The sequence below is a fragment of the Phyllobates terribilis genome, unplaced genomic scaffold (assembly GCF_046119375.1).
Source record: "Phyllobates terribilis strain yellow unplaced genomic scaffold, ASM4611937v1 Scaffold_4__5_contigs__length_816908805, whole genome shotgun sequence".
NCBI classification, from domain to species: Eukaryota; Metazoa; Chordata; class Amphibia; order Anura; family Dendrobatidae; genus Phyllobates; species Phyllobates terribilis.
This window is the reverse complement of record NW_027362764.1, coordinates 530596919-530611638: the sequence shown is the minus strand read 5'-3', so window position 1 is coordinate 530611638 and position 14720 is coordinate 530596919. Positions and strand designations below refer to the sequence as shown.

Here is a 14720-nt window from a genome sequence, read left to right as displayed (position 1 = left end):
CACCCAGGCAAACCAGATCTCACACTTATCTCAAGTCATGTGACAAGGCTCCTTAGAGTTGATATTGACTTAGAATTGCTTCTTCCTATAGGTGGCACTAGAGTTATAGTCCTCTTCCTCTCTGAAGAGACAATTTGCGAGCTCTCTAATACAAATACAGCCTTAAACATCCCATATGCTTCCTTGGCCAAGCAGCTCTAGAGAAGAGACAATTTGCATATTTCCCAGAAAAGCATTGCAGCTTAAAAGTCTCCTCACCTTGGCATGCTTAACATTTAACATATCACTCTCCGCAAGGAGAAACATTACCCCTTGGATCCCAATTAGAGAGCTTAAAACTATTTGGTTACAGTCCTAGGAGAAATCAGAGGTTTAAATGTGTCTTTTAATGACAATTGAAGTCTTTACAAATATTTTTCCTGTATCACATTTTTGGGGAAAATTTTGATGAAGCTGGCGAATTTGAATTTTAATACCAGTCTCGTTATCCTCTATACAGCAGACCGGTGATAATTGGTTTAGACTGGAATACCCCTTGTTTTTTCTACCGAATGTATACAGGCTGCTTTCCATGATATGTGAGTATTAAGGTCTGCCAACAAGCTTACAGTAAGTAGATAACTTAGCAATTAGTAATTCAGGAAGTGTAAATGTCACATGTTCAGTAAACAAAGGTGTAACAATAGGAGGATCACCGCATAAAAAGCAGAAGTGAACCACAAGCGCGCTGCAGCAGGTTCGAGCATTGCTCAATATACATTTTATTTATAAGCACATTTAAGCATAGTCAAATAAAGAGCACATTGTGGTTAGTGCACAAGAAAGACGAGCACACACACTACATATAAAAAGGGACTATTGAAATCTACACTTTAGAACTTATTCTTCTGTACAGTATGCAGGTATAAAATACTTATATGAATGGAAATATAAAATCACTCAAAAGGGAAAAAACTGAAATGGTGCTTAGAGTTGGTGCCAATTGATCTGCCAGAACAGGTCCTGTGGCCACATTTCTAAACTATGGTCACTGGAAAAAAAAAACCCTGAGAATTGCCTCCTGTTATCCGCGACTCTTCTTTTGATTAGCTGGCCTGACGTGACATCACATGTGTGTCACGCCACAACAATGACATAGTGCCAGGCTCCCATACAGTGGCCACAGATTACCGACATGGTCGATGGATAGGGTCCTGCGAATCAAGGTGCATCAATCCTATGCCACCCTGATACGATACCTGATCTGACATAGATGCTTGAAGCAATAGCTTATAGGCTACAACATAAAACATCAGTCCAGTAAAAGTCACTGTCACCTGGATGTCTTCTGTATAAAACTACTGACAAAAAAGGTAGGGTCTTGGGATTTGTTTCATAAGATTCCACATTCAGTCTACTTCAGTCCAGGCCTATTTCATGAGTTTAATTTTTTTAAAAAAATCTGTGGAAGCAGAGTTGAAAAGCAATGTCTGACTTTCATTTGTTCATTTTCATAGATTTTTAATTTATTATTACTTTTGTCAGATTCAAATTATTTCTGTGACCATTGTGAGTTTTTCTTTCATTAAATGAGGGGTACGAACAATTTTGATCATGTGTGTATATGGCTACTCATGGGTCCCTATGACAGAAATCCATTGGTAATAAATGAGTGATCACACCTCAACATCTGACAATTTTCATATCAAATCCTCATACCAAAAGAAAAGTCAGTAAGTAAAGTATCACTTTTTACCCAAAGGGTTGTCTATCGCTAGCCAATGTATTTGATAAGAACATGACCAACAATTAGAACAACTGTCAATATTGTACACTGTGTGCAGAATTATTAGGCAAGTTGTATTTTAGAGGATTATTTTTATTATTGATCAACAACTATGTTCTCAATCAACCCAAAAGACTCATAAATATCCAAGCTTAATATTTTTGGAAGTTGGAGTGTTTTTTTTTTTAGATTTGGCTATCTTAGGAGAATATCTGTTTGTGCAGGTAACTATTACTGTGCAGAATTATTAGGCAACTTAATAAAAACCAAATATAATCCCATCTCACATGTTTATTTTCACCATTTAAACCAATATCAGTGCACAAAATTTAGAAATAAACATTTCTGACATGCAAAAACAAAAAACAAAAAATTAGTGATCAATATAGCCACTTTTCTTTATGATGACACTCAACAGCCTTCCATCCATAGATTCTGTCAGTTGCTTGATCTGTTTTCGATCAACATTGCGTGCAGCAGCAACCACAGCCTCCCAGACACTGTTCCGAGAGGTGTACTGTTTTCCCTCCCTGTAGACCTCGCATTTTATGATGGACCACAGGTTCTCTATGGGGTTCAGATCAGGTGAACAGGGGGACCATGTCATTATTTTTTCTTCTTTTAGACCTTTACTGGCAAGCCACGCTGTGGAGTAGTTGGATGCATGTGATGGAGCATTGTCCTGCATGAAAATCATGTTTTTCTTGAACGATACCGACTTCTTCCTGTACCACTGCTTGAAGAAGTGGTCTTCCAGAAACTGGCAATAGGTCTGAGAGTTGAGCTTCACTCCATCCTCAACCCGAAAAGGTCCCACAAGTTCATCTTTGATGATACCAGCCCATACCAGTACCCCACCTCCAGCTTGCCGGCATCTGAGTCGGAGTGGAGCTCTCTGCCCTTTACTGATCCAGCCTCTGGCCCATCACGAGTCACTCTCATTTCATCAGTCCATAAAACCTTTGAAAAATCAGTCTTAAGATATTTATTGGCCCATTTTTGATGTTTTATCTCATGTTTCTTGTTCATAGGTGGTCGTTTTTCAGCCGTCCTTACCTGGGCCATGTCCCTGAGTATCGCACACCTTGTGCTTTTTGATACTCCAGTAATGTTGCAGCTCTGATATATGGCAAAACTGGTGGCGAATGGCATCTTGGCAGCTTCACGCTTGATTTTCCTCAATTCATGGGCAGTTATTTTGCGCCTTTTTTGGCCAACACGCTTCTTGCGACCCTGTTGGCTATTTGCCATGAAACGCTTGATTGTTCGGTGATCACGCTTCAAAAGTTTGGAAATTTCAAGACTGCTGCATCTATCTGCAAGACATCTCCCAATTTTGGACTTTTCAGAGCCCGTCAAATCTCTCTTCTGACCCATTTTGCCAAAGGAAAGGAAGTTGCCTAATAATTAAGCACACCTTATATAGGGTGTTGATGTCATTAGACAACACCCCTCCTCATTACAGAGATGCACATCACCAGATTTACTTAATTGGTAGTTGGCTCTTAAGCCTATGCAGCTTGGAGTAGGACAACATGTATAAAAAGTATCGAAGTGATCAAAATACGCATTTGCCTAATAATTCTGCACGCGGTGTATATTTTATGGCCAGCAATTCTCTATATTGAAGCTGAGATAGTTGAGCCAAAACCATAAACTCATGGTTATTAAAGGGGTTACCCAAAAATTGTAAATTGAGCATCATTGTACACAGTATTACAAATAACAGCAATTATAACCAATACTAAAACAAAAAAAAAATCTATGTTTTCCTAAAACACCACATGGAATCTGTCTGAGTTGACATGGGTACCATAGATAAGTCCTCTGTAGTCCCATTTTAGCTCTACTACAGCCCCTTCTTTCTTTGCTGTTTGATGATGCATGTATACCCAGTACAAACAATATAAACATCGCACGTGCACTCACATAGCAAAGAAGCACAGGAGAATACATTAAGCCAAGAGGGTTATGGGAATTTTAGTTTACATCTCTAAAATGGAAGTCACACCTGATAAAAATTAAGAGATGGACCAAGACATGGCAAGTATCTAAGGGCATGAAAAAAATAGGCATCGAATAGATCAGGGGTGGATAAATTGCGGCCCGGGGGCCTCATGCGGCCCACAATGCCATTCTGTGCTGCCCCCAACCATGTGGACAGAAAAATGCCTCTGTGACAGGTAAACTATATGTGAGCAGCCACACACAGAAAAGTAGTGGTAAGCATCCAAGGAGCAGGAACAGAGTTGTAGACATCTCTGGATGCCTGTTACGGGTGTGTCAGACAGTCACTGGATCCGGCTGTAGAAAGTCGCTGTAGTTGGCCTTGCAGATACCTTCTTGATCCTTTCACCATCCTTCCCTCTCTAGTGCCCAGCGGTGAGCTCCACTTTCTTTCTGCTGCTAATTAACACACCCTTTCCGGACCTTCAAATAACACCTAGTCTCTCCAGAGAATCGCTGGTGATAGAAGTATATTTCTCTGTTCAGGCCTGGAGTTCTAGCAGTCGACTAGTTTCTTTTTGGAGTTCCTTTGTGATCGTTGTCGTGATCGCTCTGGTGTCTTCTCAAAGCTAAGTGTAACCCCTTGTCTATTTACATTGTTTGTCTTTAGTTGTAGTGGGGCTGACTAGTGCTCACCCCTCCCCCTCCTTACCTAGGGCCTAGCTCCAGGGTCAGCCAGGGCTAAAGTATCCTGCTCAGTAATAGGTGAGGAACCTATTTAGGGACAATAGTGGAGCCAGGGTGTTGTAAGATCTACCTAAGGGTCTCCACTCTCCCTAGTTGCTGGGCTTCCCCTCCTTTTCCCCTCATCGTACTCTGGGTCCTTCCCATACCAAGCATGACAATGCCTCACACATCAGGAGAATAATAATAATTTTTATTTTTTTAGCGCCAACATATTCCGCAGCACTTTACAATTTTAGGGGGGGGACTTATACAGATAATACAGAATAAGTATATCTCATATGGAAAGGAGTGAGGGCCCTGCTCGCAAGCTTACAGTCTATGAGGAAATGGGGGATGGGGTCTCTTAACCCGGTTGGCACTCCAGAAAGTAGTATGCCAATTAGACAGGTACACTGTAGTTTATTGGAGATCTGAATCATTTGGCACTATGCAAAAAACCCATTATCTAATGTAGAGAGCCATGTGCATGTCCTTTTTAGGGCCCATTCATACAGTTTTTATGAGGATTTAAAAGCAGATTTAACTGCAAATCCACAAAAAATGTTCAAACACTCTTTGAAGAAGCTTCCGATTAGATTTCCTGAGAAATGTTCACAATAATGTGACAAAAAACAGCCCTGAGTGCACTAAAGAAAGTTTTCCCATTAAAAGCGTCAGAAACGTATTCAAAGAGTATTTGAAACCGTTTTTGAATCCATTTCAAAATCCTCGCCAAAAAACTCAGTGTGAACATACCACCAGAGTGCTGATTTTTGGAGCCAAGATTCCTGTACGTAGAATTTGTATGCATCAGACGTTTATAGTATATACTTTCGATATGCCATAAGTGTCACAGAAGGTAATACCCATTCATTTTTAGTGAGGTTCCCGGATTAGTTCAACATGACAATGTGGTCCTTGGATCAAAAATGGTTGTGCATCCCTGTACTAGATAGTTAGGTTTTGGATTGGCAGTAAAAACGTCTGATCAGTGATAACACCTTCAAAAGGAAAACAAAAAAAAGTTTGAAAACAATTTGATCTTAAAATGTACCTTCTCCGAATGATCGCCAGTGTGGTCTCTTCTTCCAACATGGTTCCCCATGGTGCAATACCAAGCACTTCAAATCCTAAATTGAAAAAGGAATAATGTATTATCAGTAATAAGCGTATCATTAATCTTTCACGCCTCCAGATATGCATGCTTTCTCAGTTTCAGAGTGGAGTGTAACTGCTCTGAACATTTTGGGATTCCTTCATGAATCTGACCAAATCAGAACGGTCATGCACCTGCATTGCACAGGGATTCCCCTGTATCCTCCCATAGGCCACACCTGAAGCCAGTGCTATCCAAGCTGCATAACAACTGATCAGGAGAATTAGTAAACTTTTTGAGTTTGCGTATGATTTACTTTGACAACAAACCTCATATATGAACTTCTAATTGGTCTGTAATATTTCTTAAAGATTGCCACGGCCAGCACAGGCGTCAGCTAACGCCTTTTAGGGATTGTCGAAGATATTTTATTATTTGTTCATAAGCATTGTAAAACGGACTTGTAATACACAAAAATTCTGGCCGTGTCTAATGCATCATGTGCTTTTTCAGTGAGCTGTGATGTCACATGCCCTTGTGGTTTTGAGCCCAAGCTTTAAAGTTGACACTATGTCGTTAGTAAATGGGCAGTGCTGAAATTCTACGATTGCGCATGAGATGAGTGAGCAGCATGATCCTCGTCCCCGCACCCTCTCCTGCTGTACTCGGGACTCCTGATTATCTCTGTGCAATGTGTTGCAGGATAGAACTTCCAAAGGCACACAGATGTCGCAAGCCCTGCAACTTGAGCAAGGGAGACAATGCCTGGATTGGAATATCATTCTCAGAGAGCAGTAGTAGATCTTCACGGACAACGTGCAGAGGCAGGAGAAGCCACTGGCTCGGATATAGGGGATACAGAGGAGATGTTACAAAGGTAAAGAGCACTCAGAAGGAATAGACTGATGGAAAGGAAATATGTGAAGACAAACGAATGCCCATCATCAACAAGTAAACAAACAAAGCTGAGGGCTGTGCTACCTGCATAACATGATTTTCTGGCTATATAAGTGATCAAAGCAGAACTACTTATGAATAATCCTGGCATTTTTGGAGGTTTTTAGATTTCAACAAGGATCTTGAAAAACTCTTTTAAAGGGGTTGTCCGGTCAAAAGTGATAAGTCTGCAGTCACACAGAGTGACTGCAGACTTATGAATCCTCCCAGTGCATGCACGGTGCGCTGCAGGGATTCACCGGTTTCAGACCCAGTAATGGAGGGTATGTATGTCTTATATATATCCCCGGCCATTCAGCACCGTATGGTGTATGGACCGAGGCAGCACCTTCTAGTCGGACGCGCCCACTGGCCATCAGCGTCACTAGACAGGGCGTGGTCTTGCTCCATAAAAGTGTATGGAGCGAGGCCTCATCCACTGGCCGGAGGTATGTATAACGCATACATATCCTCCGTCACGGGGATTCATATTGGCGAATCCCCCCAGTGCAGGCACTGTGCGCCGTGACTGCAGACTTATCATTTTGACCAGACAACCCCTTTAAAGGACAGTTGGGGAATCTCCAAAACTGTATGGGGAATTAAAACTCTATTAATCAAAGCTTTTACAACAGAATTCTGGAATAAAAAAACTTTGAAAAGTTGCAAAATTTTGGAGCAATTCAAGGCTGCACTAAAATTTAGCAACTTGTCATTCTCACACTATTTTTGCCCTAATCCGACAATGTGGAGGGTGCGGAGGCAGAATGGGGGTGTGGCAAGCAGGGGTGTTCCTTATGACACAAATCTTACGCCAATCCATGACTGGACTTAGATCTTTGCGGAATGTGCCACTTTTCAGATGTTGCTGATTAATAAAGAAGCGCAACAAGCAAAAAGTGAGAGTAATACCCACCAATACCGAGATATGTTCTCACTATAAACTAGATACTAGACAGCAATTAAAGTGAGAATCTAAAACATAACTTTTAATGTTTAACGATTAAAAACAATTAACAGAAAATGCCACCCATAAAAAGAGATGGGTCCCAATGCTGGAATGATTATTACCATTAACACAGCCAGGGGACCGTCTCTATATTAAATATGTGTAGAGGTACATAGAGAGCTTGAATTCTATCTTCAGGTGTGAAGACCAAGCTCTGGATAGAATCTATAGAGGGAAGAGGGTGCATGAGGGGGAGACAGTTAGACGCCCTCCCCTGAAACACCAACTTTCAAGACAGATCCAGATATACATCAATTAAAATAGGGGGAAATCTCTGTTTTTCTTTTTATTCCATGGATTAATCATTTGTTTCTATCTCCAGGAATCAAGACACTTAAATGAAAGACAGAGATTTCTCAGAACACAAGTATGAGGTCTGAGTGCAGATCCTACATATCTATAAAAGTTCATACATGATTGTGTCAAAAAATGGAATTCTCTCACCCATTCTTTTTTTCTCAGGGATGGAGGTTGCTGTCCGGGGAGTTCCTTCTGGACCAAGTAGTTTTATAAGCTGGCCCTATCAGTCCCTTTTGGCTCAAGCTTAAACTATCCCCACAAAACTCCCGCCCTGACAAGGGCAGTCCATAGCTAGCCCTGTATGGAGACTCTGCACTTTCCTTTTTAGGTGTCTCTACGCGTTTCATCCAAGTGAAATCCTCAGGGGACTATCTTGTTTCCAGAGAAGTCAGATGCTGAAGTGCTAGGTGCATAATTAATAAAGGTCCCACCTCGTTCTATCCTGGTCTACAGAGAGTGGAGTGTTAGACAGGGTTGATATAAATACCCTGGAGTATACAGCTGTGATTAATAATATCATGTAGCCTCACCTGGAACAAAACCCCCCTCATGAGCGCCCACGCCGTATGCCACTTATTACCTCCGCCAATGTGTGACCCTCACGCGCGCCTGCCTTCCTGGTTGTCTGGAACGCACTCAGACTCACCACTTCCGGTATCGCGGTCTGTGAGCCACGTCATTTCCGGCATTTGGAATGCATGTTCTGCGCTCCACCGCCGTGTCACGTGATACATGTATCGCATCACATCCGGTATTTGGAAATTCTATATTGCGTTCCACCACAGCCCCATATCTACGTCATTTCCGGCGCCATCATCATGTCGTGCCTGGTTGGTGGAACGCAAACACCGCGTTCCCTTGTCAACAAGCTCATGAATATTTTAATGGTGGAATGCAAAGATAGCGTTTCTTTTCTTTCTGGCTCACAAAGAATCGTGGGTGTATAAATGTAGCAAATGTTAGATACTTCATTTTATCATAAGCACCACACAATTTATACTTTAAAATCCATGATTCTCTACCAAAATGTTGTTACTGGAAACAGCAGAACGCAAGAGAGGTGGGGAGGAGGGGGCGAGGGAGAGGGGGGGGGGGTTTATATATGAGGTACTCCATTCATCATGACCTTATCTATTATGCTATCCATGACATGAGTGGCATACATGGGAAAAGATTTAGGGCTATTGGCAGTATCTTTTTTAATTAGCTCAAAATAGAAAGTGGCTCAGTAACTAATATGGAAAATGGTGATAAAATTCTTCCCTTTAAATAAAAACACCCATAATTGATTTGTTCGTTCAGGCCTGTCGGTGACATTGTTCTCATGTGGAAGATCCACTTGGCCTCCTTCTGTAAAATGACCCTATCCCAGTCTCCTCCTCCTGATTGGGCTAGGCACTTTTTCAATTCCCATGAATTTGAGAACACCCAAATTGCCCCCATGCTGGTTATTAATATGCCTGGCTAGGGGTGTATCTCTTTTATGGCTAATATCTCCTACATGATCACCTATTCGTCTTTTAAACTCTGATGGTTTTTCCGATATATTCCATCCCGCAAATGCAAGAGGCTTTGTAGATTACCCCCTTTGTACTACAATTAATAAATTCCTTTACTTTGTAGTTTTTCCCGGTTGTGTTACTGCTAAATTCTTTACCTACTAGAATGTAAGGGCAGGCCACACAATGGCCACATTTGTAGCATCCCTTGCTGTCGTTTGCCAGCCACGTATTATTAATTTCCTTTTTGAAATGGCTGTGTACTAGTCTGTCATTCAATGACCTACCTTTTTTGTTGATCATTTGGGGACTGCTGGTGAGTTGAGGGCCGATGTTTTGGTCTATTAGAATTTCTCGTACTTTGAGGGCTCCATTGTCATATGTCGTAATGAACCTAGTTACTGCTGGTTCTGTCGTTTTGACTCTATGATTGAGTAGCTCTGATCTCTCTTCCCCTTTGGCCTCTTTATATTCCTTTTTCAAATATTTTTGTGGATACCCCCTTTCTTTGAGTCTATCTCTGAGCTCCTTTGCTTGCTTTTCAAAGAGCTGTTCCGCTGAGCAATTCCGGCGTACTCTGAGATACTGGTACTGACAGCCCCTCAGCCCAAGAAAGTATTGCAAGGCCTCTAATCCCTTCTCGTGCAGGATGGAGGAGTACAGAGCCTCAACATCCACACTTCCTAATAACGCCTCGGGGTCTATTGTCAGACCTTCCAAACGGCGCAGTAAATCAGGGGTGTCTTGGACGTAGGACTGTAATGCGGTTACAAATGGTTTGAGGACCCGGTCAAGGTAGATCCCTGCGTTTTGACTGATACTGCCTATCCCAGACACAATGGGCCTCCCCTTAAGAGGGGTAAGCCCTTTGTGTATCTTCGGTAGGCAGTAAAAAGTTGCTGGATTTTTGGGGAAGATAAAAGTCATACTCTGCCTTATTTATTACACCAGTTGCCAGCCCATCAGTATATCTTTCAATTCCTTAACATATTTCGTAGTGGGGTTAGATGCTAAGATCTCATAGCTGCTACCATCAGAGAGAATATTTTCACATATACATTGGTATTTGTCAATGTCTAGGATCACTATGTTCCCTCCTTTATCCGCAGGTTTGATTATGATTTCTGGATCACGTTCCAGTTGGTTAATTAGTCGTATCTCTTCCTTACTGCAGTTGCATTGGATCTTCCCTTCTGATAGTTTGACTAAATCTTGTGTTACTAAATTCTCAAAAATGTCGATTGCTGACACGTCTCCTGTTGGGGGTGGCATTTTGGAGCTTTTTTCCTTTAAGTCCGTAAAAGGACCTATGCCCTTGGTGTTAGTATTTATCTCTCCAACGCTGTTTAGTAGCCTCACGTCTGCCAACATGTCCTCTGCTATCCCAAAATCTGAACAGGTGCGGCTGTCTTGTTTTGAAAAGAATTTCTTCCACCTGAGCTTACGTAGGAACAAATTAAGGTCTTTTACTGCTCCAAACACATCAAAATCTGTGCTGGGGACAAATGAAAGACCTTTTCTTAGAACCGCCATTTCTGTTTCACTGAAATCTTTTTTGGAAAGGTTAACACTTTGTATGACAGTCGGGGAATGTATATGATTTTCTATTGGGTGACAGGTCTCCTTCATCTCTTTTCTAGTTTCGGCGTATCCCCTCATTTCCTCATTTGGTATAATCGGTTCCTGAGGGGATACGCCTGATCTAAAAAATGAGTGCTTTGGCTAGTGTCTTGTCTATCTCCTGTGCCTCGAGAACCTCGTCCCCTGCCTCTTCCTCTATTTTTTCCTCTCAAATTTTTGTTTCTGTCTTCAAAATCTGATAAGTCTGTATCTATTGAGGACAATTCTGTTTCAGGATACATGTATCAAGTGACACGGCGGTGGAGCGCAGAACATGCGTTCCAAATGCCGGAAATGACGCGGCTTACAGACCGCGATACCGGAAGTGGTGAATCTGAGTGCGATCCAGACAACCAGGTAGGCAGGCGCGCGTGAGGGTCACACATTGGAGGAGGTAATAAGTGGCATACGGCGTGGGCGCTCATGAGGGGCTTTTTGTTCCAGGTGAGGCTACATGATTTTATTAATCACAGCTGTATAATCCAGGGTATTTATATAAACCCTGTCTAACACTCCACTCTCTGTAGACCAGGACAGAGAGTGGAGGGACCCTTATTAATTATGCACCTAGCACTTTAGCATCTGACTTCTCTGGAAACAAGATAGTCCCCTGAGGATATCACTTGGATGAAACGCGTAGAGACACCTAAAAAGGAAAGTGCAGAGTCTCCATACAGGGCTAGCTGTGGACTGCCCTTGTCAGGGCGGGAGTTTTGTGGGGATAGTTTAAGCTTGAGCCAAAAGGGACTAATAGGGCCAGCTTATAAAACTACTTGGTCCAGAAGGAACTCCCCGGACAGCAACCTCCATCCCTGAGAAAAAAAGAATGGGTGAGAGAATTCCATTTTTTGACACAATCATGTATGAACTTTTATAGAAATGTAGGATCTGCACTCAGACCTCATACTTGTGTTCTGAGAAATCTCTGTCTTTCATTTAAGTGTCTTGATTCCTGGAGATAGAAACAAATGATTAATCCATGGAATAAAAAGAAAAACAGAGATTTCCCCCTATTTTAATTGATGTATATCTGGATCTGTCTTGAAAGTTGGTGTTTCAGGGGAGGGCGTCTAACTGTCTCCCCCACATGCACCCTCTTCCCTCTATAGATTCTATCCAGAGCTTGGTCTTCACACCTGAAGATAAAATTCAAGCTCTCTATGTACCTCTACACATATTTAATATAGAGACGGTCCCCTGGCTGTGTTAATGGTAATAATCATTCCAGCATTGGGACCCATCTCTTTTTATGGGTGGCATTTTCTGTTAATTGTTTTTAATCGTTAAACATTAAAAGTTATGTTTTAGATTCTTACTTTAATTGCTGTCTAGTGATTAATAAAGAAGCACTCCCATGAAAGTTTTTATCTTAATATATTGCAGTCATCATATTATTGACACTGTGTACTTACAATTGCTCTTTTTGCCTTTCTATCCAGTTAACTCTTGTCTTTTCAATTACGTTTAGGACATCAAGTGATTAAAAACTGACTAGCTGAATCCGTCTAAGCTCTATGTAGAAATAGGAAGTCTCTCTTCCCTGCATAAGTCATCACTTCAAAAGTCCCTGTTAGGGGAAGAAGAGTGAAGCAGCAGGGTCAGGAGTTGAACAGGGGGATGACTCATGCAGGGAAAAGAGATGTCCTGTTTCTACATAGAGCAGAGAAAAGAGAAGAATTTACTGGGTAGAAAGGCAAAATAAGCAATTGTAAGTACACAGCGCTGAATAATATGATGATTGCAATATATTAAGAGGATAAAAACTTTGATGGGAGGAGTGCTTCTTTAAGAAGCATGCATCTCTCAATGAATTAGGAGCGTCCGACTCCAGCATGCCCCCTGAAAATTACCAATGTCTTGATGAATTGGGGACTATGACTAACAGTTATTGGACAACTTCAATTGATGCGGTATTAAGAAGAATGATCATTAAAGGGGTTGTCCAGGTTTGGAGACTTTTTTTCTTACTTAAATGCATGCACTTGGGGCTAAAAATCATTTTTTGCAGCTGGGTTTCTTTAAAATCTTTCATCGCTTTCCTCTTAAAGCCGCTGTATTACACTGTCTATTGCTGGTTGCAGAATGAGGTAACGGGGTCGGTCGTATTTTCTTTATTTTATTAGATGTGTTGGTGACATGATTTTGTGCCACATATTATTCTATAGATATGGCAGATTCTCCTGCTGCCCTTATTAGTGCAGCTTTCCTCACAGACTGCACAGCTCTTCAGTCCATACAGACCTGTCCATCAGTCTCCTCCAATAGAAAACTTCACATGAGAAAACAGCTTTTCTTCTATTGGCGGAGGCTGATGGACAGGTCTGGTCACACGATCCCCCACCAGCAGCCATTGTATGGACTGAAGATCTCTGGAGTGTGGAAGGAAAGCTGCATGTGGCTATTGGAGGCAAACGGTGCAAAAATTGTAGCGAAGGACAATTGCAAAAATAATTTTTAGCCCCAATTACATGCATTTAAGTAAGAAAAAAAAAATTGTCCAACCCCTTCAACCTAGGGGAGTCCTTTTTGCCTCTAAACAATTGGGACATCTTAGTTATGCTCTAATATTTCCATGGAAATCGTATTGAGCATCGGAGCTCAGACATTTTATACTTTAGGGCAGATTATGAGTCTCTTCACAGTTAAACTTGAAGTCAAATTTACTACCTGCATCGGAGAAAATAATGAGATATTTCAAGACCCCATGAAACCTCAGATTTATTATTTTAAGAAATTGAGCCCTGCTTGTAAATCGTGGATTTAGTGACATTCAACACTTAAACTAAAGCTTCCCTGCAGTATAACAGTACAAGACAATGTAAGCAAGCCGTTGCCTTAAGGAGCTTTTGGGCTGTACTCTAGATGCTCGGGGCATGATAACTCGTTCAAGGTCAAACGCTGGTTGGCTTCAGTAATTCTTCACATGATTCTACTTTGGATTGTGTTTCCTAAGCTCTCTGTATGAATTTCAGTTGATGTCAGCAGCTTTCCCATGTCTCGAGTAATAACATTTTTCTTGTTTTTACTACAGCAGAAGTTGGCTACTTGACGGTTTACATTCACCCTTAAATCATGAACACTAAGGCACACACCACTATGGACGTGCTTCATTCAACTGTACCAGATACAGGGGAAGAATACTTCTCATGGATCTAGTGTGCGTATTGTATGCAAGAAGTCTTAGGCCTCAGGCATCAGAGATTTTTAACAAATGCAAAAAGAACAGCGCGTTTCATTGGTTTTCATGCAATTTTCATCAGCATTTCAGTTTTTACCATCAATGTATTTTTTCACGTCTGAAAAAAACAAACTGAAAAGCCTCTCCTATTCATTGCAAGGTTAATTTCAGAACCATAGACATATGTGGGTAATACTGATTTGTGACTCTGGACACCTTAATTGAAACCAATCGGCCCTCATTATAGTTAAGCTATATTAGTTTTGCATGACTGTCCTTGGGTCTGACATTTAAAATATAGGACGTCAGGGATGAATATCACTATGTGTAAATGTATTGTGTAAATGGTCTGCAAACAATGAACGATTCTATGTCTAACCTTCAAATTGAAAAAGGTAACTATTCTAGTGGATGTGGTCATTGACGCCTGTTACCTTACCCATGGGGGGTGCATTAGGTGTCCTGTTAACTTAGTCTTTGACCCATTCCTTTGTTTGGGGGTAGAGGCACCATTTGCTTCATCTGCCTAGGGAACCAAATACGTTGCCCTGGCCCTGTCTTTGACTACCTAAAAATCAAGCTGAGCTTTGGTGATGGGGTATAAGAGAAGCTGCAAATATTGTTTGCTATATCATTATAAATGG

At 41.4% G+C, this 14720-nt stretch overlaps 1 protein-coding gene across 3 annotated transcripts in view; it reads right to left on the bottom strand.

The window, feature by feature from the left end:
• MBP (myelin basic protein) overlaps positions 1-14720 on the bottom strand; it is a 200193-nt gene that overhangs the window by 141881 nt on the left and 43592 nt on the right. For all 3 annotated transcript variants that reach the window (XM_073678922.1, XM_073678920.1, XM_073678921.1), the window contains exon 2: positions 5493-5568. In XM_073678922.1, coding sequence (XP_073535023.1) covers positions 5493-5543 — 51 coding nt within the window. In that variant the 5' untranslated portion in view covers positions 5544-5568. The remainder of the gene's footprint in view (positions 1-5492; positions 5569-14720) is intronic.